Source organism: Priceomyces carsonii (genome assembly GCF_900007245.1).
Source record: "Priceomyces carsonii strain CBS4050 genome assembly, scaffold: Debaryomyces_carsonii_scaffold_3, whole genome shotgun sequence".
NCBI classification, from domain to species: domain Eukaryota; kingdom Fungi; phylum Ascomycota; class Pichiomycetes; order Serinales; family Debaryomycetaceae; genus Priceomyces; species Priceomyces carsonii.
The window spans coordinates 915,471-938,182 of record NW_026946676.1 but is presented as its reverse complement, the minus strand read 5'-3'; the positions used below and the strand labels follow the sequence as shown (position 1 = coordinate 938,182).

The window sequence follows — 22,712 nt, the reverse complement described above, 5'->3', positions numbered from 1 at the left end:
GAGACTACGGATAGCTTTCCAACATATCAATTGGACCAGGATATGTCAAGTATACCACTATATTTAAAGATAAAGGGTGCAGAGGACCTGCAAAAGACACCTACTTTTTTGCAAGAGAATGAAGGGTCGATCAAATTTCATGGCAAACCTTACGATTTTGCAAAAATACTAACAGATACGAGTAAGGATGAAGAATATAAAGAGTTAGTTGAAGTTCAATCTGATACTTTATCGTGCTTTATTTTTATGGGCCCTACGGGAGCCGGGAAGACTACTACACTAAAAAAAGTTGCGCATCTCAAGTGTGCAAGTTTGCAAAGACGGGAAGTAGAAACTCAACTTACTGCTTTTGAAATTAGTGAAAATAGATACGTTGTAGACTTGTTAGGTGACAAAAGCGAGGGGAAGAAAGAGTACTTAAGTACGGTACCGATGGAAGAACAATTACGGAAGGAGCTGTTGACAAGACAGAACTCTTCAGCAATGATTTCTTCCATCTTTAATAGGAGGAAGACTCAAAAAACTTCTTTTAATGAACACTCAAGCAGGTCATGTCTTATATTGACGTTCTTTTATGAAAATACAAGAGTTACTTACATTGACTTGATTGGGAACGAGCGCTTTCATAAATCGCTTCCATCTTCAAATGTATTTGCCAACGTCAGCATGTCAGCGATTACACAAATGCTTACTAGAAGAGAGTTAGGCGGTCGGTCATCTAGTTTAATAACTAACTTGATTTTTAAAACTGAAGCTGAAGTTTCAAAGAAGATTGGAATAATGTTAAATTTGGATCTTTATGGAGATCCAACTTTGATAAAATCTACTCTTAACAATATTGCAGAACTAGTTGCTAGATTTAGATTGAAATGCTCACCTAGTCCATCTAAGCTTACTTTTTCTAGCAGCAATATGCCTCATTATGCTCAACCGACTGCGTCTTCATCGAGTCCATCTAGAAGGGCTCACAGAAGTCCAACGAGGGTAAGTAATAAAAATTCATTTATCAAGCCTAAATCATTGAGAAAGCAGTGGAAAAGTCCCTTGAAAACTCCTATAAAGCCGGCGGTAACTACGTCGGCTAAAACAACGCTTGAATCTGTAATGTCACCTATTAAAAACACGGTAGGCTTACCGGTTAAGTCACCAACTAAATTGCCTGTGAAGTCGCAAATAAAATCGCCAATTAAGTTGGCTTCTAAAGAATCCATTGCTCTGCCAGTTAAATGTCCAGCCAAGTCACCATCCAAGTCACCAGCTAAGATACTGGGAAGGTCCCAAATGAACCTGATTAAAAAGTCCCCCATTCGGACAGCTTCAACAACTTTACAGGAGTACAATAATCTTCAGTTAATTAGTTTGAAGAATAAGATTGATGATTTTGAATATGAGAATACTCGTTTGAAGGACGAGAATCGTGAGCTTTTAGAGCAATTAAAAGATGACGATCGAGAAGATAATGCCGATTTGACGATGCTCAAATGTGATAACACCTTGGAGTTAGTTGCTATGAAGGCTGAAATACAACAATTGCAAAAGAAGAATTTAGCCGATGAGAAGATGATGGAGCAACAAAAATTGATCAAAACTAAACTAGAAGCTTTTAAAAGTGAGTTTTCTAACTTCAAAGAGAATTCTACTTCCTTCAAGAATCAAGTGAGTGGCTTAAAAGATTTGCTAGATGGCTTAAGGAGTGAAAATGAAAGAAACAGTAAACTCTTGGAAGAAAAGACAAAAGAGGCTTTGAAGATCCCTGCAATGGAGCTAGACTTAATCTCAACAAAGGAGGAATTAGTCAAGAAAGACAAAGAAAATACAAAATTATTATTATCGCTCCAAACTTTAGAGAAAGATAATGACAATATGAAAGAAAACATAAATGAATTAAACCTGACGTTGGGAAGTTATAAACAAGACCTCGAGAGCAAGGCCAGAATAATTGAACTGCTTGAAGCAAAGCAACAAACTCCTAGAAGGGCATTGTCCCCCGTCAGAATGAATGTCCAAGATGATGGAACAGTTACCAAGATAGGATTCGAAGAAATAGATAACTTCGAAAAATTTTTAATGAGCAGTCCAATTACTGCTACTCCATTGAAAAGCAATTTACAATCTTCTAATAGAGTGCTCACACCTTCTAATAAGAGTGAAAACATTAATTCAGAGAAGAGGTTGAAGAGAAGAGGCTCACAGTTCGATTCTATTCACAAAATACCCAAAATTAATACCTTTGTCCCGGGGATCTAAATATTAACGTCTTTCTACACCTTTTTTTTAACGTGAATTACGTTGTTTCATTTCTATTGAATCATTCTTTGCTTTTAACTAATAATTTTCAATTGTAACATTAATATACAGATAAGAATTCTATTAAACAGTTCTTCTGTCAGTCATGTATCTTACGATAGGACCCAACCCAGTGATTTCAACTGTTTTTTCGAACCAATTCAATAGGAGGCCTCCTTGTTTAGCTCCGTAGCTTGTGTTCATATTCTTATACAAATACTTTATTAAATTCTCTTGCTCAGTAGAATCCAATTGTTTAACAAACCCAGAGAAATCGTTAGACCCATGATTATTCTTGATCGAGCATAGGACTTCGAAAACGGTTTCTGTGTGCAATGTCTTGGTCGATTCACTTGCAACGTATGGTGGGTTATCCAACACTAACTTCAAGGCTTCTAAGAATTGACCCAGTGACAATGATGATCTAACCTGCTTTGAAATAGTTACAATTTCCTCATGCAGAGTTGTTGGTAAATCCGGGATCAATTCCTCCTTAGACATATGAGTTTCCGGCTCCAAGGCATCGATATCAATTCTTCTCCAATCCTCCATTGTCGTTTATATCTACTCTTCTTGAATTATGTAATATTAACACGGGATTGATGTTGATGGTGGTTTGTATTTGACTCAAAGGATACGAACGAAGTTTTGCACTTTGCACTACGAATATTTTAATGAAGGTCTATAGTTAGGGATTGATAAAACGTTAAATAAAATACAGATATGTGGTCGATTACTGTGTAGTAACTAGCAAAAGGGCGTATTATCACCCATGTGCCATTAATGCTAAGGAATGAAAAAAAAAAAAGAAAAACCCCCGTAATCCACTGTAGTTACGGGGGCCTAAGTCGAGTGAAGATATCAAACTGCTTTATGACTGTGATGTGCACAGGAAGCAACTTTCTTGGATCATAGCTTATGCTCCAGTAAATTAGAATCGTTTCCCATTTAAGTTTTAGGTTTGTAGTCAATTTCGTAGGCTGTGTATGATATCAGTTAACTATTTTTGGATACCTGCTCATCGCTATCTTTGGCATCTTCAGTAATATAAGTGTCGATAAACTCGAGAGCCTTATGCTTCAACTCCAAGGAATCGACCACAATCACAACAAGACCATCGCTACCGACTTCGTACTTTATATGGCCCTCATTGGGCAATGCAACTGATTCATCGAAGCTGTCGAAGAAATTGTTCATTTGTTCGAAACTTTGGATGCTATCTACAAGCTTCTCCTCATATTCGCCATCAGGATGAGACGTGCTGTTTATGACAATAACGACCCTCATTGGATTATCTAAATCCGAATTCTCATGATTTAAATGAGAAATATCTGATTCTGACATAGCTTCTTCTTTCACTTTTTTTCAATCTCTTCAAAGAAAGCACAGAATGATAAGAGCAAGGTACTCAAAATCTCAATATGTCCCCGATATAGTTACAATCTTAACCAATTGGAGGCGCAGACTATACTTTATAGGCACTATAGTTTATTTTTTAAGTATCTACACCTTCGTAATCTCAAGTAAGTTATAATTTTTCAAAATCTCATAAACTGCATACGCTAAAAGCTATCCAATTGATATAAACTAAATAAGCAGACCAAGGGATTGGTAATTACTTATAGAGAAGGCTCAAGAGATCCTAAGAAGCGAGAGTTTAAAGGGCCCATTCTTTGAATTGGTTGATCAAGCCTCTGGTTGAAGGGTCATGATTCTTGACCTTTTCTTTATCATCCAACTCCTTTCCAATGACCTTGGCCAAAACTTTACCTAATTCAACACCCCATTGGTCAAAAGAGTTAATATTCCATATAGCACCTTCGACAAAAGTGACGTGCTCGTAGTAGGCAATCAAAGCACCGAGAGCTGCTGGGGTCATTTCTTGAGTTAAGATCGAGGTAGTTGGTCTGTTACCCAAGAAGACCTTGTGTGGAATCAAACCACCAGTTGCTCCTTCTTTCTTGACTTGATTCTCATCTTTACCAACCATTAAAGCTTCAGCCTGGGCAAAGAAATTGGAAGCTAACATTCTTTGGTGCAAATTGTGTTCAATTGGATTGTGAGATCTTGCAGCCAAAATAAAGTCAGCTGGGATAAGCTTTGTTCCCTGGTGGACCAACTGGAAGAAAGAGTGTTGGGCGTTCGTAGCAGGTTCACCAAACAATATCGTACCAGTTTGATAATTTGTGAATACATTACCCCTGGTCACGGATTTTCCGTTCGACTCCATAGACAACTGCTGCAAGTAAGCAGGGAATCTATGTAAATATTGATCGAAAGGAGCAACCAAGTGAGTTTGAGCTCCGAAAAAATTATTATACCAGACAGAGAGTAAACCTCCGATAACTGGGATGTTATCTTCCAATGGTGTTTCTACAAAATGCTTATCAACTGCTTCAGCACCTTTTAAAAATTCTTCAAATCTGTCATATCCAATATAGAGGGCCACAGACAATCCAATAGCGGACCACACTGAGTAACGACCACCAACCCAACTTTCAAATTCAAACATGTTTTTGGTGTCGATACCAAATTTCTCAACTTCTTCAGCATTAGTTGATAAGGCCGCAAAGTGCTTAGCAATATGCTTATTGTCCTTTGCAGATTCCAAGAACCATCTCTTAGCAGAATTAGCATTGGTGATGGTTTCTGCAGTAGTGAAGGTCTTTGAAGCAATCAAAAATAAAGTAGTTTCAGGGTTCAAGTTTTTAAGGGTTTCAACGATATGAGTACCATCAATATTTGAAACAAAATGAGCACTCAAACCTGGCTTGGAGTATGACTTTAAAGCTTCAGTTACCATGACTGGCCCTAAGTCAGAACCCCCAATACCAATATTAACAATGTCAGTGATAGCCTTTCCAGTGTATCCAGTCCATTTACCAGATCTAACTTCTTCTGAAAACTCTTTCATGTGCTGCAACACAGCATCCACCTCAGGTGCTGTATTCTTTCCTTCCACTTCCATTGTCTTCATTGACCTGTTTCTCAACGCTACGTGATATACAGCTCTACCTTCCGTAAAGTTAATCAAAGAACCCTTGAACATTTCATCTCTCAAATGCTCAACTTTTGCTTCCTTAGCCAATTGAATCAAAAGACTAAAACTTTCATCGTTGATTAAGTTCTTGGAGAAGTCAAAAAGGATCTGAGACCCATCATAGTTCTTGAGAGTCTTGGAAAGCTTCTGGAATCTTTTTGGATCCTCATCAAACGCTTCTTTCACTTTAAAATCCTTCCCACTCTTTTTATACACTGACTCAAGTGTTTTCCATGCGGGCAACTCAGTAGCAAGTTTGAAATCTGAAAAGCTTGACATCTTATTTACGATAGTGACGTTTTTATACCAATTGGCTTTACTAAAAACGATATATTTCACAGTTTAAAAGAGCAATATATATTTTAGGCTCGGTCGTGATTGTTCCTTAAATCACCGAGCTGGTCGATCTTAGTCATAGGAAATCCACTAAAAGATGCCGAAGGGGGCCTAAAATGGTTCAAACGACATGACTGTATCTGTTTGAGGTGACCATTGACTCAATTGATCTCTACAATTACATTCTTAGCTAAAGAGAGTCATATCTACTACATTTAAAGCTCATCTCGGCCCAATGTCTGCGAGGCTGAATCCAACTTGAGAAAAGTTGAAAACTTCAATTGATTCATCAAGAAACATTTAAAGAACATTGAAGGTACCTTCAAAACAAGTGCTTCTGCCGCTTCAATTCGACTTCATAAGGGCCACTCTATTGTATTTTTAATGGTAAGGGGTCTCCTATTTATCTCTTTCAGGCTGTAAATCACTATGAAAAGAGTGCATAGTAATTCAGCAGAACGATCCTTGAGTAATGTAGATGGGGCATAACTAAAAAACTACTATAAAACCACATATAGCGTTCAGTAGTAAAGTACAATCTGGACAGCTATGAGTGGTCTTGTTTCTAAATGGGCAGTTCAGAAGGAGTTAATTGAAGAGGCTAATGAACAAGATAATACAGTTAAAAAGACGAAATCAGCCACCACGTTTAAAAAGTCACAGCCATTGGAAAGCAAATGGGCGAGTCCTAGCAAACCTGATATGGAAGCCCCAGCCCAGGATCAGCAAAATAGAACAAAGAGTAATGGTAGGAAGAATAAATACCCGGGTAGTCCCAGAGGTAATTTGCTCACTCCTCCATTAAGTGCTGATCCTGATATTTCGACCCATTCTGAAAAGGGCAGGCGACAGCACGAAAATCACTTTAGGTCGCCTCAGGGACGAGCAAAACACAAGAGTGGTCGCCGGTACGACTCGCGAGGACCTATAAGAGACGATAATAAAGTAATTGAGAAAGCAGATCTCGATAAAGATCAGGATAAGATTCCCATGTCTGATGCTGCGAAGTCTTTTGCATCGAGATTGGGGATGGGTGGAGGTTCCCCTAAAGTGAAAACTTTCGATAACGATGGATTTGTATCAACTGATGAAGAAGCAAGCGACGAAGAACCATCTCATGAGGCTGAAGAGCAAGGCGTCAGTGACGAAGAATTGCAACCAATGACCAATGCTGCTAAGTCTCTCGCAAGTAGGCTAGGAATTGTAAGTCTAGATGACCTGACAAATAATGGGAGCGAAAAGAAAAAGCCATTCAAAGTACCTAGAGAGCGAAATGTGTCTAGCAGAGCATCCGGGAGCAGAAATATGAACAGATCTGAGTCTAAGCAAACTTTTCAAAAAGGTCTGAAGAATGCCCTGAAAGAGGCGAAGTTGAAGCAAGAAGTCCAAGAGATGTTAGATAAACTAGGAGATTCCAGTAGGAGCTGGGCTGACTTGGAAGACGAGTGAAACTTTTAGAATAGTAATTAATTATAGAAAATCCACAAACACCTAAATCCACAAGCACCTGTAAAGGAGGCATTAATACAAAGTTTCGAACCCTAATACTGTAGAATTGATATTCCGATCTCTTGGCACTTTCCACACTGGATACAAGGGGCAATTCTGAAGTTAGATATCTTTCTTTTTATGTTTCGCTAGTTATCACGGGAACCATCCCTAAAGTTTCGCAAGATACATGATAATCAATCATAAAACTCCTTTTTAGCTTCCCACGCAGATACTTAAAGGCAGCTATAAAACATAGTTTGTGTCATAATGCTACTAGAGAAGATCAGTTACCCAAGTATACTGAGACCATTCAGACTCAATGCTTTGCCCTGTTCCTCAAGTTTAATGAGCCTCAACATGTATAAAAGTGTGACACTATCAAGATCAATGCATACAAAACGCCCAAGCTTGCTTTTCAGACGATTTTATAACAATCAGAAGACAGATGATGATAAGAAATATGAAAATCAAAGGTATGATAATAACTTGAGGGCTCAATTTATAAATTCTACTTTAAAGAATAATCCTAATATCTTTAATTCGGCTCAGTTGGCAGGCAGTGGATTGTCCTTGAAGACAATCGTTTTAATAATAGTTGGAACTAGCACCATAACTATGGGAATATATGTCTTCATCCAACTTTTGAATTTAAGAAAAACCTCAAAAGAAGGTGGAACTCTGGCAAGGAGCGTCTTCCTACCACTCTGGTTAAATTTCAATTACTTTTACAAATCTAAATACACCTTTCCAAATGGATTAAGATATTTTGACACTGATTTCTATGATTATATCATCCAAGAGATGAAGCAATTGAACCCTCACTCTGGGAGGACAGATTCTGAAAATTTCATACATTTGTTGAAAAACGAAAACATAAGATATAAGGCACTCGAGGATTTGTCTATGAACGGACTCGTAAGACAAGTAATTGGGTTACCCTTGGAGTTGACTATTGATGAAAATAGTAAGTTTGATATCTGGATTGAACTGAAATATCCTACAATATCTGGTCCGCAGATCGATCTTGAGTCCCGTGAACAAGAGAACACGAAAAGCAGTTCTGTGTTTGCACATTGGTCGATAAAGCCTATTATTACCTCTTCAATAATTGAGAATATACTCACTCAGCTTGGATTGAATTTAGGTACTCTAAAGACATCCGATGCTTCAAGAAAGGTTCACGAAAACTCAAGTGGTAGGATACATGAAGTTCCAATCACAAACGCATCTTCAGCTTCAATAATGAACGGTGAAAAGTCCTACAATATAATGTTTTCTGGAACGCTTTCCGTGCGTGATAAGAAGAAATTTAATAATGGCACATTAAGCTACGAAGGTATCATAGACTTTGATCATCTTATGATCAACAGAGGTGTCAAGCTACTAAGTGCAGATCTTATTATTGGTCCCACGGAATCTCCGAAGGAATGCGTTAAGTATAAAGTAATATAATTTAAATATATGTAAATAGTTGATTTCGACCTTTCTTTCCCATTAGGAGATAACCGATTTCTCGTACTATTGTAATGTTTCTTTTCCTTTTTTTTTACCCCAAAAGAAGTGAAATATCTACTTTTCAATGGTGAAGAGTATCAAGAGAAGCAATGGATGGCAATAATGGCGAGATAATATTAGATTCTAGTTCGAATAACAAAGGAGTGGCCAGTAAGAAGAGGAAAATAGGAAAAAAAACAACTCAATCTAATACCAGTACAAACGAAAATAGAAGAAGCGCTCAAGCCTCGAGGACACTCAAAGCTTGTGATCTCTGTCGAAAGCAGAAGACTAGATGTTTCAGATCACCAGATAATCCAAAGTCTTGCTTGCGATGTAAATTCTTGGACAAAATATGTTCTTTTGAATCCAATCCAGAGCCATTACAATATAACAACTCCAATAATGCACCAAGCCAAACACAAGGCACTACTGGCGAAGAAAGCAAGAAGATAGATATGATATACAGTGGCGTGACCGAAATATTGACGTTGTTGAAGAGTGGAGCCAATAACTTTGAGCTATTGAATAATGATGCAAAGCTTCTCTTGGATGCAGCAAGTTCTATGAAGAAAAGTTCAGAGCAGGAGTCGTCATCATCATTGTCGTACTTTGATAACCTCTACCAAGGAGGAAGAGCATCAGCTGGCTTTCTGACGACCTTGGGAGGTTCATCGTTGTCGTATCCACTGCAGAGCCAAGATATGGACACAATAAAAGAATTCAATGTGGATAACGATACCCAGTCGTCGTTTCAATCGCCGACAAATTCTTTGAAAGTATCGCCGTTTTCAGTCGTTAATAATCAAGTGGATAATAACTATATCCCTCAACCAATAAATAAGCTACTCAATTTATCTACGGTATCTGAGCACAAGAAAAGCTCATTTTTTGAATCAAAAAATGATCTTCTTAGTTTGGGTATACTAAGTGAATCGGAAGCTATTGACTTGATCAATGACTTCAGGAGGAATTATGGAAGGTGGGTAAGTTTCCCTCAAAACTTGCCAACGAGTGTTTTAATTGAACGTATCAGATACAAGTCATCATTATTACTAACGACCTGCTGCTGCCTTTCAATGAGGTATTCTTTGAATGGAGTTAGTCCTGGAGACGTGGATAATTTAAGACGCAAGAAAAAGACTTATAAGGCAATGTTCAAACATTTAATAAAAGATTTGGGTGAATCGTTGTTAGGGTATGCTGTGTTTCAAAGGGCAAGTGATAATAGCGGTGATATTGAGTTCTTACAAGCCCTAGTAATATTGTCAATATATCTGTTGTCCTTGTCTTCAATTGTCACAAATACCCTAGATGAAGAATCTTTGTTAGATGAGTCTGATTTAGATTTGAAAAACATGAATTTAGATCCTTGGTTCCTTTCTGGCCTTGGATTGAAGACTTTCGTGACGAAATCAACATTTGGTGCCATATTTGATAATAAAGCTCCTTCCTTAGATGAGTCAAAAGATTTGCTTGAAGATTCTAGATCACCATTCACAATTTTATATGACGAGATGGATTCAGATGACGATCAAGTGTTGACTATGTTGAGGATTTATAATCATTTAACGTTAGTCCACCTAATCAATTGCATTTTTTCAGGAAGGATGTGTATTTTAGACGAAATAAGATTGAACTACTGTAATGCTACTTTAAGCTTACCAAGTGCTACTAATTTTGATGGTAGAATGGTTAGTGAGATATCAATTTTATTAATAGCTTATAATTATATTCAAGTGAATTTGAATGCTGGGATGTCAGCATCATTGAAAGAATGCGAGACAGGGTTCATTTCCGTGAAGGATGAGATACGTATCTGGTATGACCAGTGGGAACACCTTTTTAATCAACCAGCGTTACAATTTGTGGAATTTTGCTTTAATTTTTGTTTGGTTGTGATATATTATTCCTATAATTTCCAAAAACTAAACATAAAGAACAAGGGCTCTAATAATACTTTGGGTGGAAACGGACGACTGTTTCTTGATTTGTATGGTGAGAATAACATTGGCTTTATTTTACCTCGCTGCGATAAGCAGTCATTGATTAAGATGACGCGTCACGCAAATAACGTTGTCAAGTCTATAAATGTAATTGAAAGTGACTCCTACTTTGCTTATTTATCTGATCAAATTCATTTTTGTTTCTATTTCAGTGCAATTATATTAATAAAATTATTGAAGTATTTCAAGACTTCTGAGCAATTAGACATACTAGATGGCATTGAACTTGATAAAAACTCGAATTCTGAGAGTGCCTTCGTGGAGATAAAGACCAACATTGATAACTTGATTGAAAAGTATGGAAGAATAGGACAAGGCAATTCAGACGATATTATTACCAAATATAAATTTGGTTTAGAAGACGTTTTAAAGAAAGAACTTAAAGCTTAGCAAAGAAATCGAATTCCTTTTTGATTATTTATTCTTTACTTTTTAAGTTTAAAAAAAACATTTCAGTTCTACATATGTATTTTTAACCTGAATTCTATAAAGTACTAATCATATGAATTATTTTAAATGCCCTTTGTAATTGCCTTCCATGTAGTCAATATGAACGAAAGCTCTTTCCACCATTGGTAATGATTCAATAGCATATTGCAATGCCTCAGCGATGTCATGACAGTCCTTCAACGAAAGGTTAAATTCCTCTGAATCAAAAACGACATCAATTTCGACATTAAGATTATCTCCCACATGATATACTTTCAATGAAGTAATTAACTTAATAGATTCAGCAAATCTGTAAGCTAAATACAAAATAACCTTATAGTCTAGGGGACTTGCCACTGCTCCCGTCAAATTATCGATATGTTCGAAGGCAGTTTTACACCAACTAGATATAATGTAGATAGATAGAAGTAGAGCCCCGAGTGGATCTAACCACCATATATCAAACATATATCCCACAGTTGGCATTAATAATGACACAGTATTAAAAACAATATCTGTCATCGCATCCTGTGCGAGAGCTTGGACAGAACTCGATTTACTTTTAGAACACCACAACCAGCAAGCAACTTTGGCAATAATAGTAAAACACATTATGAAAATTGCTTGGGTTCCTATCCTTGCAATCTCTCTTGATTCAGGCGGAGAAAGAAGTCGCTTAAAAGATTCCTGGCCAACTTGAAAAAAAGATAAGATAATGATCACTGAAAATATTAAAACTCCTAAGGGCTCTAGCCTAGATCTTCCGATTGGATAGGAATGCTCCACCCTCCAATTCTTGGTCGTAGATAGTTTATTAGCGATGAATATAATGAATGTGGAAAAGAAATCAAGGATAGAATCTACCAACGATGCAATCATCGACATGGATCTTGTCATGATAGTGACAATAATCTTACCAACGAGAAGAAGTATATTAATGAAAAAGTTTACCAAAATGGCAACCAAGACTTCCGAGTTGTTCTTCTCTTCATTGTAACCTAGAAATTGAGCTCCTTCATATCCGATATTTCCAGGGATCTCATTGAACCTGGAATGCTTAGAATTAACCGTCAAATTCCTTTGATAGCTTTCACAATCCGAAGATTCTATTTCTGCCTCATCAATATCATGATCAAGAGAATAATTAGGAGTACCATAATTCGAAAGCATGTTTAAATGAATCTTTCCCGCATCCAAAAATGCATCTATTTCCTTGAATCTTTCAATAAGATAGTTTTGATCCTCATAATACTTTTTTAGTTTCAGTTTCTTAACACAGGAGATATCCACATATCCCTTATCCCAATCAGCTACCGTAATGTACTTTCCGATAAGCCTATGTGGTCTCATAGAATTCATAATAGCAAGTCTTCTCGACTGTTCTTCCAAATCTAGCGAGCATACGCTCCCATTATCTAGAATACCGGGGGCAAAATTAAAATTTGAGTTGTTTCCACCCTGATCCGTCACTGAGTTGGGGTTTGTCACACTGAATTGAGAGCTTAATAGCCTCTGGTACAAAGGTTTATGAGAGGAATTCAACCGCAGCAAGTCCGCAGACGATATAGAATATCGTCTGTCTTGCCAATAAGATCCGTTATCCCTTTTCCAATATTCGTTATCCGTTGCCTTATCAGCCGAAGCTGGCAGTCGTTCTTTGAACTGTCGCTCTTTGAATTGCACAGAATTCGGTAAATTCATCATCTTTGACGTAGATACAGACTTCGGTAACCTAATAGGATCATGTTGAGAGTGTGTCAGGTTTTGAATGAGAGGAGTGGTCTCCTCTGCATTTGGCCCATGATAATCATCTAGATGCAGCATACCCTTTTATAAATAGAGTTTTGCTTTACAAGAAAGCAATTCCAAGGCTTCTTGGATTGAATAATAGCAAAATGGAACTAAACCTTTTGTTTCGTTTTAGCAATAATTTTATCCTTTTGATGTCTGTGGTAAAGAAATGTGACTTAGTATATAGACGTTTGTGTATTGAGAGTTTGCGATTTTAAGATTACAGCTTACAGATTACATCGCGACTGAGATGGATGAGATGGATTATACGCCTAAAGGAGAGTCGAGACATAAATTATAATAAAGTTAAGGGCCCTAATGATTACTTAGTGGCCCTCTCCATGCTATATGGTTATCTTACTACAGTTTTTGTATTCTTAGTTGCTACATTTATATATTGAAGAAGAGCAAACAAATTGTTACCCGGATACTATATTATAGTGAAAAATTTATCGACAGATTAATGAGAATTTACCTTTACCTTCAAGAGATTCTTTTCTTCAATTTGCAAGCATTGGTATGTTTTAGACTCTTCTATATGCTACTTGACTGACGCGAAAGACTTCTCTGTGATCTCGAACTATAGGGACCCGCATCACAGGTAATTGGAGTGAGAAAAAAACTTTGGGTGAAAAAGGTGTTTTTTTTCAAGTTTTTTTATAGTCAGTGCTTAGTTATGATGATTGTTTTCACACATATGTCAAGGTGAATCCTGAGCCGCCGACAAACATGCATCACCATCTGAACTACCTACTCTAATGCAAGTGGCTTACTAGTTATTTCTGGATTTACTAACGTGCAATAGGTCAATGACTAAGCTCGAGAGATATTTTTTTTCTAGCTGTCAACAGGTAAGTAATCCCATATCCAACGACCAATATTTGATTGATATTGAATGATGAAAATCTAAAGTTATCAGTTCTGCTTCTGAACCAAAAAAAACCTGAAGATAAACAATTACCAAGCTCTAGAATTACACTGATCTTATCAATCAAATCTATTATTGAATATTTACGAAGAACATGGAATACTAACAACGTAGGTCAATATATTGTTCCTATAGAATAAGATAATAAATGATTAACGTTTCTTAAAATTGATGTAGATGAAATTAGAAGTAGTTATATCAGAGATCAAATATGACAACCTTTCCATCGATACCTGATGTCGACACCTGCGTGGGAGAAAGTACCCTAATACTTGCGATAGTGTTTTGATGGATAGTGCTGAGAACCTTCCCACCTAGTGGCTCAGGTTTGTTAACTCTGCCTTTCAAGTCGAGCTGTTTAAACATGTTTAAGGCATCGTGAGAAGAAATCTCTTCGTCCTCATCATGATGAGCAGGGACGTCCTTTATTAAATCCTTTTGTGACTCAACTTGATATGACTCGCTCCAGCTAGACTCGTTCCCTTCAAATACTACTAGGTTGCAATTGTAACCCCCTGCAATGATCTTGTTATTGGTCAAAAAGGCAAGCGCTTTGAACGGGAGATAGCTGACTTTGATGTTAAAAAATGCCTTTGGTGGCAAGTCTTCACCAGCAGGGTATACAACACTTAACGAAGAATCATGGCTAACGAAACCCAAGGCATTTCCGTCAGGACTGAAATCTACGTCAGCGATCCATGCCCCAGTTTCAGTGACATAGTCTCCACATAATGTTTGAAAAGGTAATTTTGAACCCCAGACCGTGGCCTCTGGTTTTTCATCCAAGCCCTTAATGTAGCTTGAGAAAACCCTAACATGCCCATCTGTAGATCCACTCGCCAACAACACATTATTTGGGTGCCACAGCAAAGCTGTAATGGTTGATTTTAACGGTTTCTTTAAATGCTTTGAAACCCACCAATCATTTTCAGATTCATAGTAGCAGACAGCAATAATTCTGTCAGAAGATCCAACTGCAAACTTGTTACCTTGAGGTGACCATTTACACACCGTAGCAGCTCTATGGATCCTCAACAATACCAAAGTTGGCTTGTATTCGTTATCCGATTGGCTGAACTCCCAAACCAACGCATTTCTGTCCTGTGAGCAAGTCAAGATCTTACTTCCATCAGGAGATATATCAACAGACGTTACAGTCTTATCATGGCCCTGCAAAATAGTATATAATTTTGGTTTCGACTTTAAATTATCCACTACATATACCTCAACCGTATTACCCTTAGTTATTGCTAAGACCTTGTGATCGGGTGAAAAAGCATGATCTTTAATTGGCTCGTGGCCCAATTGATAAACTGTTGGTGGTGACATTTCAAATTTCGTTTGTCTAATCACAGGAGTCTACTCTACTGTAACTATCGATTGAATAGCGTAATACGTTTGGCGTAAATTGCCTAAATCTTCGAATAGCTCAGTATTTCATTGAGCATACAATATGCACACCATACTTAAATAAACTATCAGTAAAACAACGGAATATATATGACATACGTAAAGTAAAAATACATAGGGCCAAACCCTTTGGATTCACAGAGACCCAAACATGAAGCAAGTCAAGTTAAATATAAAGTCAAAAAAAAAAAAACGAGATTTTCAAATGAACAAAGCAATTAGGAAAGTTTCAGGTTAGGATCGTCTTGTTTGTATTTGAGGAACTGCTTCACTCTTGTCCAAACGCGCTGAACATTGTCATTCTTAATAGAAGAAACTCTTCCGTCTAACCTTTGAACGAGAGTCATAAACAAGGTCTTCGTTTCTTTGTTGTATAAAATTCTCAACCAGTAGAACACCAAGAAAAGAACCAATTGAAATCCAGAGGTGTTACGGAAGACGAGTGTCCTCAAAAACAAGTATATGATTAACAACAACTCGTTATATGCAATCACAGATGCTAGGAAGCCAGACTCTTTTTCCACGAAGCTAATATGCTTATGTGAACCTAATTGTAGCAATGAAATAATAAAATACGGAAGTATTTTAAAAATAGACTTGAAAGTAAAGATCCATGCAACGGCCAAACACAAGTATTGGAAATTTTGCTGAGCCACCAAAGTCGAAGCTGGTGGCAAGAATGAAAACCCGAACTTATGGGATATAGTGGCCGTCAACGCCATGATCGCACCCACCAAAGCCAACCTGTAGCTGATTGAATTGATATAGAACTTGTTAGGCAACCAGAATATTTGAAACGTAAAAGAAATGAGCCCAAATACAATGGTAATGCAATGGCCCGCAAGCCATATTTTTAATTTTATTGCACTAGAGTCATTTGTCTTTCTCACAAGCTTCTTTCTTTTATGCTCTTTTACAGCTTCGTTAGTTGTAGAAGGAGTGCTTGCTTCAGCACTTGATTCTCTCTTGGGATTTTCCACAGCATTAGACTCATTAGCAACACTAGGCATTGTCAATTCCTTTTAACTTTATCCTTTCTTCTTGCTGTCAAGTAAATTGCTGTTGAAAGCCATTCTAGCTCTGAAATTCCATCATTAAATGCTGCATACAATATCTATGCCTCTATACAAGACTACCATTCAATTAAACATACAATAATAAAGTAAACAAGAGGTGATTCAAGAAAGATTAGATAATGGGCCAAAAGGACATCTTAGAGATAGAATTTTCTAAAGCACCTCAGTTGACACCACTCGAATCAGAAATTTTGACTCAGTATCAAAGATTAGCGATTCAACTAAACACGCTTTCGAGGGAGATTCGACACTTGAGCACTACAAATAATGAATTAATAGCAGAACAAGGTTCTGATGATAAAGACACAGGAGGAGAAGCTGGTGAGCTTCTTGATAACTTAAGGAATTTGGAGATGAAAATAGGATTGGTGTACACTCTTTTCAAAGGAGCAGTTTACTCGTTATTTCTCGACAATGAGCAAGACAATGCAAAGGAGGCGGAGGAATTTCAAAATCATGAAGGGTACGAGGATGAAGAGGAACAGGAAAGAGATTCTGAATCTGTTACATAACCCATAAGCTAGATGGTGTCGATTTCATCTCCAGTAAGTCATAAGAGATCAATTGATTTAATGTTTCGCCTTTTTCCGAGTCAAGGAATCTTGGATTTGAATACTAAATGCTTTAAATCACTGCTCTGAAACAAGTAAATGACGTATTGCTATATACAACGTGTTTTGCTTCACTCGTGCCCAGATCATATGAGATAGTATGTTATACCTTAGAGCATGTTTTCCCACGAAATCAATAGACTCAGCTGTACCTTTACGTGGCTCATATAGCAGGGTATTGAGCAGGCACCGAGCTAACTCATGGATCAATGAATTTGTCTTTAGAACAGAAAAAAAAAAACGTGCTTATAATTTCTTGAATCATAATCCTAAGGGCTCGGTGGTGTGAGTCGAAAGAAATAACTCAACTGTTATTTCTATGATGTAAAATAGTGTACATTAGTGTAGATTAGCTTATTATTAATTGCTTTAATCGTCGTATCAATTCACAGCATCGCCGTAAAAAAAAGTTATCCGAGTCAAAGCTTAATTATTCAAATAATTTAATTTTTCATTATTTTTCACTTTCATAAAGGAAAAAAAAAGGAAAGTAGGTCAAGCAAATAAGTTTTACTTTATCTCATCATCAAAAGAGTGATACCAAAAGGAAAAGAAGCTTTAGTCATGTCTGGTTACGATAAATATTCAACACCATTGTCATCTAGGTATGCGTCTGAGGAGATGTCTAAAATCTTCTCATTGAGAAATAGGTTCTCAACGTGGAGAAAGCTTTGGTTAAACTTGGCAATCGCAGAAAAACAGGTTGGTTTAGATGTTATTTCAGATGAAGCTATTAAACAAATGAAGCAACATTTGGAAATAACTGATAAAGAAATCGAAGACGCTTCGAAAGAAGAAGCTATCGTCAGGCATGATGTTATGGCTCACGTTCATGTCTTTGGTAAGACATGTCCTGATGCGGCTGGGATTATTCATTTGGGTGCAACCTCTTGCTTTGTTACTGACAATGCAGATTTAATATTCTTAAGAGATGCGTATGATGTCCTTATTCCAAAATTGGTTAATGTTATTGAAAGATTGAGCAAGTTTGCGATGGCATACAAGGACTTGCCTGTGTTAGGATGGACGCATTTCCAACCAGCTCAGTTGACGACAGTTGGTAAAAGAGCTACTTTATGGATTCAAGAATTGCTTTGGGATTTAAGGAATATGGTTAGAGCTAGGAATGATATAGGGTTGAGAGGAGTTAAAGGTACAACAGGAACCCAGGCATCATTTTTATCCTTATTCCACGGTGACCATGATAAAGTCGAATTGCTTGATGAGACAGTTGTCAAGTTATTAGGCTTCGAAACAGTTTATCCTGTCACTGGACAAACTTATTCAAGGAAGATTGATATCGATGTTTTATCTCCTTTGGCCTCTTTAGGAGCCACGACTCACAAATTTGCAACCGATATCAGATTACTTGCAAACTTGAAAGAGGTAGAAGAGCCATTCGAGAAATCTCAAATCGGTTCTTCAGCAATGGCCTACAAAAGAAACCCTATGAGATGCGAAAGAGTGTGTTCTTTGTCGAGGCATTTAGGTGGTCTTTTAAGTGATGCGATCCAAACTGCATCAGTTCAGTGGTTTGAAAGAACACTTGATGACTCTGCTATTAGAAGAATCTCGTTACCTTCTGCCTTCCTTACCGCGGATATCTTATTATCTACCTTGAACAATATATGTAGTGGGCTCGTTGTGTATCCTAAGGTTATTGAGAGAAGAATTAACGCTGAATTACCATTCATGGCTACTGAAAATATCATTATGGCAATGGTCGAAAAAGGAGAATCCAGACAAGAATGCCATGAGCAGATCAGAGTTTTGTCTCATGAAGCTAGTGCAGTTGTGAAGCAAGAAGGTGGTGATAACGATTTAATACAAAGAGTCAAGAATAATGAATACTTCAAGCCTATTTGGAATGAGCTAGATGCTTTATTGGATCCATCTACCTTCGTTGGAAGAGCACCTGAGCAGACTGAAAAATTCGTAACTAATGACGTTGCTAAAGCTCTTGCGCCATTCAAGGATATGATTAACAACGAGACAGTGAAATTAAGTGTTTAGTCTAACATTACTGTATTAGTCTTATGTAAAACTATATTTTAATAAATTGAGCTGTTTATTACACCACTCACAAGCTATCTTACAACTTGATGTGTTTTTATTTATAGATACAAATATTGATAAAAAGTGGTAAACTGAATATGTCTAATTTAATTCACACCACTCAAATATATTCTTGTGGCAAAGTTGATTCGGAAGTAAGATGCGGGGATTTCATAGCTGACTGTGTAGCATTCTTTATTGGAAATGGTTCTGCAAGCATAGCAGAAGGTGAATTCGATTGTAGTGATGGATTTGGTAAAACAATTCTAGAAGAATTATTGATACCACTAAATACAGAACTCGATGACGATGATATCAGGGACAAGCTTGGACGTGATGTCGACGACGTGTTGCTTCCTGATGAAGAATGGGCTATGGAAACCAAATCTGGTCTATTAAAAGTTCCGGCTAATGTTTGCGGATATTGTATTTTTGGTCTTTCGTTAACGTGAATTGGGTCAGTTATATTAGATTGCTCTGCAGAGCTATTCGTAAAACGTTCATTATCTTCATTGTCATTAGAATTGTAGTTCAATTGAACTAAGTCTTTGAAATCATTAAGTATCTGAGAAGAGGGAAATGTTGTATAGATTGCTTTATCATTCGATTCTAAACTCACAACACCGTTAATCAAATCTCTTTCCAACATTCTTTCGTCAGTGTAAAGCGAACAATTGATATCATAGGGCACCAAATATAATTTCATACCGGATTTGTATCTTGGTCTGGCAAGTACTTTCTTGACAAACAAACTATTTGGGTCTTCGCCACTAGAACCGATGCTACAAAACATTTCATCAAAAAACCCTTCATCATCGATTAATTTGTAATCCCCTGGTCTTGCAGTTTCTAACTTCAACAATACCGAACCACCTAGATCGTCCGTCGTTGAGCGAGTTACTCTTATCAAAGTTGACTGCTTGGCCCCAAATAACGAATTAATTGCCGTTTTCAATGAGTTGAAGGTTGGATTTGCAGCTTTTGCATCATATTCTTCGGGACTTTTCTTATTTAAACTGAAATTCTGTAAAACCTTATTGGAAAAGTCGGACAACTTGACCAAGTTGTTATCAATCAATTGTACTCCCTTTGAAACCAAATGATTCGACGGATGATACGAATCACCCAAGTCATGGCTAAAACTCATATAATCCGATTCAAACAATGACTCTATCTTCTTTTGATTGGTGTGCGGCGTTAATGAATTATACAAGGCTGACATTGATGGTGCGAGGGTTAGTTTCACTTTAAGGCCGGCCTCTAATGACCTTAAATGAAGCTTCAGGTTCAAATGATGTTCTGTATTCTTTTTAGCAACCAGCTTTCTCCTAATAGCAAGTTTCACCAACTTCTTTTCCACCAAAAACTTTTTCTTGATTCTTTGGCGAGGTAATGCCGTCGATGAAACATATTTGCTTCCTTCGAAGGGAAACAGCAGAGCCGACGTGCGTGACGTTCCAAGACTCGAGCATGTTGACCTGGTTGAGGTACGCTCTACTAAAGGCTCATTTATTGCAAATTTCGTTGCAGATGAGCTGCGTTGTCTTCCCAAAGAAGGTTTGTCGATGACCGAACTTGCATCCGAGCTAGGAGCTGAGCTGAGGAGTGAACTCGATCCCGATCTAGGTATCAGTAGCAGTAGATCTCTTTTTTCGTCCGACACTTCATCAGTGTGATTTAGCAACTGAGATATCCCTATCATTTTTGATAGCTTCTCTTTAGCTATTAGGTGAAAAAGAAAGAAATGAAGTCAGCTCTTTTTCAGTGAATCTCTTTCCAAGTAAAACCTTTCGAATAGTAACCTTTATAATCAAAAAGATATTTCAAATCTTCTTCTATGTACACTTTGAAACAAAAATACTATATCGTTGTTCCAAAAAAAAAATTCCAGAAATCGGAAAACTTGGGGGATTATTATTATGTATGTCTTAGAAATTGCTTTAATTACGATCCCTTTTTGTTTTGATGTTTATATGCAGGGGTTATCTCGGTGGTCCGTGGTGAGATCTCCTCTAAATTAGAACGGTATGACGTAGCGGACGGGTGGCTTGACCAAAAAAGTGGTGTTCCGTATGGCTCGTATCTCACTGTTGTATATACTTACGTTATGTTCTCCTAAGTGGCCGGTATTAGAGATAACTGAGCGACGTTCTCATGTCTCAGACATCGAATTACTGATTACCTAAGAAATAGGTAATCAATCTAAACGAGGCGACTGAGATTGTGCCATTGGTAGATCGTTTCTGTTGAAGGGACATCGTCAAGGTGATGTATATTAGTTGCTTTGTTACTACTTACTGAGGTTATTCTACGGGACAACGAGATATCGACCAATGAGCATGCAAAATAGTTATATTGTGTGATTTACGTGTTAATTTAAGGTTCAGCAAGTAAATAATGACTTTTCTCCGTCCTAGAAGTTCGAACCCTGGTTTATGTTTCTATCTCTAACTCCAAGCTCGTCGTCTAAGAAATCGTTATTGCCATTCTTCTCGTCCTTCCTCCAAAAGGTCCACCCACCTGAATTGTAACCCTTATTAGATCTCTTTTTCAAGACAAATAAGAATGCTATAATTCCAAGTAGGATAGCACCTCCAACGCCAACGACGACACCAACAACTATCCTATTGGTGTGTGACAAACCTCCACTGCTGTTGTTTTTATTGTTGTTCGAGTTCGATGTTTCACTGGCCTGTGACGAAACGACGGAAGTACGTGTAACTACAACTGTCTCTCCATTGGAAGTGGTGGTCATCCGATTTACTGTGGTTGATCCAGTAGTAGTGTCAGAACTTGTAGATGAATCTGAATCAGAACTTTGAGAACTCTCCAGCGATGATGTAGAGTCACCAGCATCAGTCGTAGTTGCCGACAGGTTGCCACTATCGTCACTGCTGCTGGTATTGTCAGTGTTTTCAGTATTGGCATCAGAGGAGCTAGTATCACTCAGAGTCGTGTCATCACCCCCGTCGGTCGAAGATGGCAGGTCTGTCGAAGTACTAGTGTGCGAACTTGAAGTTCTTGATGAAAACAGCGTGGTAGGATCCGACGTGCTTTCTGCAAACGACGAGGTGCTGGATGGCTCAGCAGTAGACAGAAATTGAGTAGATGTAGTTGGATCCGAGGAGAACCCAAAAGATTGAGATGACGAAGCGGCAGTTGATGATGTGGGACCAGCACTGAAGAAATCGTCTGAAGACGTATCTCCAAAACCGTTGTCATCTTCATCCGCTCTTTTCAATAGATGGGGAGCCATCATATCACATAATTTAAGTGGATATTGAAAAAGCTGATCATACTTTTCTTGTATTTCATCGTTATATGCTTGAAATGATTGGTAACCAAATGCATAGACCAACCCTAGAATGATAGTCGCCACCATAACGAATGAGCGCAAGGCTGTGAAACCAGCTATACCTTTCATTTTAGTTTAGTTTCGAAGAGTACTTTAGTTGAATCTGAGTCTATTAGGTGTCCTTTATTTATGTAACGAATGACTATTTTTAGCTCTTAATTTATTTTATTTTATAAATTTCCTTGAGACCTGTCTATACACTCAACAGTCCGTCTCTGACTTAAAATACTGTAGATCCAAGTGTCGTTAAACAGCTGAGTTGGATTATAAATCAACAATAATAATAATAATAATAATATAATAATAGTAAGAATCTGTAAAAGAAAAAGAAAAAAATCAGTACAAAAATCAGGAACGCCGTCTCACCAGCGTATAATTAGACCCATTTTAGAAAAGTCACTATG

General features: G+C 37.5%; 14 protein-coding genes across 14 annotated transcripts; 6 read left to right on the top strand and 8 right to left on the bottom strand.

The window, feature by feature from the left end:
* Nucleotides 1-42: 42 nt before the first annotated feature.
* On the top strand, nucleotides 43-2,247 carry PRCAT00003026001 (uncharacterized protein; the record flags this gene model as incomplete). Its single annotated transcript, XM_062952925.1, has 1 exon — nucleotides 43-2,247. One exon carries the CDS (start codon nucleotides 43-45, stop codon nucleotides 2,245-2,247), a length of 2,205 nt encoding a protein of 734 aa, XP_062809779.1.
* Nucleotides 2,248-2,370: 123 nt separating this feature from the next.
* ARC15 (Arc15p) lies at nucleotides 2,371-2,838 on the bottom strand (the record flags this gene model as incomplete). Its single annotated transcript, XM_062952924.1, has 1 exon — nucleotides 2,371-2,838. One exon carries the CDS (start codon nucleotides 2,836-2,838, stop codon nucleotides 2,371-2,373), a length of 468 nt encoding a protein of 155 aa, XP_062809778.1.
* A 444-nt stretch (nucleotides 2,839-3,282) lies between these two features.
* On the bottom strand, nucleotides 3,283-3,630 carry PRCAT00003024001 (uncharacterized protein; the record flags this gene model as incomplete). Its single annotated transcript, XM_062952923.1, has 1 exon — nucleotides 3,283-3,630. The coding sequence occupies one exon, from the start codon at nucleotides 3,628-3,630 to the stop codon at nucleotides 3,283-3,285; it is 348 nt and encodes a 115-aa protein (XP_062809777.1).
* A 313-nt stretch (nucleotides 3,631-3,943) lies between these two features.
* PGI1 (glucose-6-phosphate isomerase) lies at nucleotides 3,944-5,605 on the bottom strand (the record flags this gene model as incomplete). The annotated part of the gene is made up of 1 exon (XM_062952922.1): nucleotides 3,944-5,605. The coding sequence occupies one exon, from the start codon at nucleotides 5,603-5,605 to the stop codon at nucleotides 3,944-3,946; it is 1,662 nt and encodes a 553-aa protein (XP_062809776.1).
* A 606-nt stretch (nucleotides 5,606-6,211) lies between these two features.
* Nucleotides 6,212-7,111, top strand: FGR50 (Fgr50p; the record flags this gene model as incomplete). The annotated part of the gene is made up of 1 exon (XM_062952920.1): nucleotides 6,212-7,111. One exon carries the CDS (start codon nucleotides 6,212-6,214, stop codon nucleotides 7,109-7,111), a length of 900 nt encoding a protein of 299 aa, XP_062809775.1.
* A 309-nt stretch (nucleotides 7,112-7,420) lies between these two features.
* On the top strand, nucleotides 7,421-8,605 carry PRCAT00003021001 (uncharacterized protein; the record flags this gene model as incomplete). Its single annotated transcript, XM_062952919.1, has 1 exon — nucleotides 7,421-8,605. The coding sequence occupies one exon, from the start codon at nucleotides 7,421-7,423 to the stop codon at nucleotides 8,603-8,605; it is 1,185 nt and encodes a 394-aa protein (XP_062809774.1).
* Nucleotides 8,606-8,757: 152 nt separating this feature from the next.
* On the top strand, nucleotides 8,758-11,043 carry ZCF19 (Zcf19p; the record flags this gene model as incomplete). Its single annotated transcript, XM_062952918.1, has 1 exon — nucleotides 8,758-11,043. One exon carries the CDS (start codon nucleotides 8,758-8,760, stop codon nucleotides 11,041-11,043), a length of 2,286 nt encoding a protein of 761 aa, XP_062809773.1.
* A 117-nt stretch (nucleotides 11,044-11,160) lies between these two features.
* Nucleotides 11,161-12,906, bottom strand: PRCAT00003019001 (uncharacterized protein; the record flags this gene model as incomplete). The annotated part of the gene is made up of 1 exon (XM_062952917.1): nucleotides 11,161-12,906. One exon carries the CDS (start codon nucleotides 12,904-12,906, stop codon nucleotides 11,161-11,163), a length of 1,746 nt encoding a protein of 581 aa, XP_062809772.1.
* Nucleotides 12,907-13,999: 1,093 nt separating this feature from the next.
* Nucleotides 14,000-15,130, bottom strand: ARC40 (Arc40p; the record flags this gene model as incomplete). Its single annotated transcript, XM_062952916.1, has 1 exon — nucleotides 14,000-15,130. One exon carries the CDS (start codon nucleotides 15,128-15,130, stop codon nucleotides 14,000-14,002), a length of 1,131 nt encoding a protein of 376 aa, XP_062809771.1.
* Nucleotides 15,131-15,429: 299 nt separating this feature from the next.
* On the bottom strand, nucleotides 15,430-16,221 carry PRCAT00003017001 (uncharacterized protein; the record flags this gene model as incomplete). Its single annotated transcript, XM_062952915.1, has 1 exon — nucleotides 15,430-16,221. The coding sequence occupies one exon, from the start codon at nucleotides 16,219-16,221 to the stop codon at nucleotides 15,430-15,432; it is 792 nt and encodes a 263-aa protein (XP_062809770.1).
* A 185-nt stretch (nucleotides 16,222-16,406) lies between these two features.
* DAD3 (Dad3p) lies at nucleotides 16,407-16,799 on the top strand (the record flags this gene model as incomplete). The annotated part of the gene is made up of 1 exon (XM_062952914.1): nucleotides 16,407-16,799. The coding sequence occupies one exon, from the start codon at nucleotides 16,407-16,409 to the stop codon at nucleotides 16,797-16,799; it is 393 nt and encodes a 130-aa protein (XP_062809769.1).
* Nucleotides 16,800-17,462: 663 nt separating this feature from the next.
* On the top strand, nucleotides 17,463-18,911 carry ADE13 (adenylosuccinase; the record flags this gene model as incomplete). Its single annotated transcript, XM_062952913.1, has 1 exon — nucleotides 17,463-18,911. One exon carries the CDS (start codon nucleotides 17,463-17,465, stop codon nucleotides 18,909-18,911), a length of 1,449 nt encoding a protein of 482 aa, XP_062809768.1.
* A 163-nt stretch (nucleotides 18,912-19,074) lies between these two features.
* Nucleotides 19,075-20,655, bottom strand: PRCAT00003014001 (uncharacterized protein; the record flags this gene model as incomplete). Its single annotated transcript, XM_062952912.1, has 1 exon — nucleotides 19,075-20,655. The coding sequence occupies one exon, from the start codon at nucleotides 20,653-20,655 to the stop codon at nucleotides 19,075-19,077; it is 1,581 nt and encodes a 526-aa protein (XP_062809767.1).
* A 711-nt stretch (nucleotides 20,656-21,366) lies between these two features.
* On the bottom strand, nucleotides 21,367-22,377 carry DFI1 (Dfi1p; the record flags this gene model as incomplete). Its single annotated transcript, XM_062952911.1, has 1 exon — nucleotides 21,367-22,377. The coding sequence occupies one exon, from the start codon at nucleotides 22,375-22,377 to the stop codon at nucleotides 21,367-21,369; it is 1,011 nt and encodes a 336-aa protein (XP_062809766.1).
* Nucleotides 22,378-22,712: the final 335 nt, after the last annotated feature.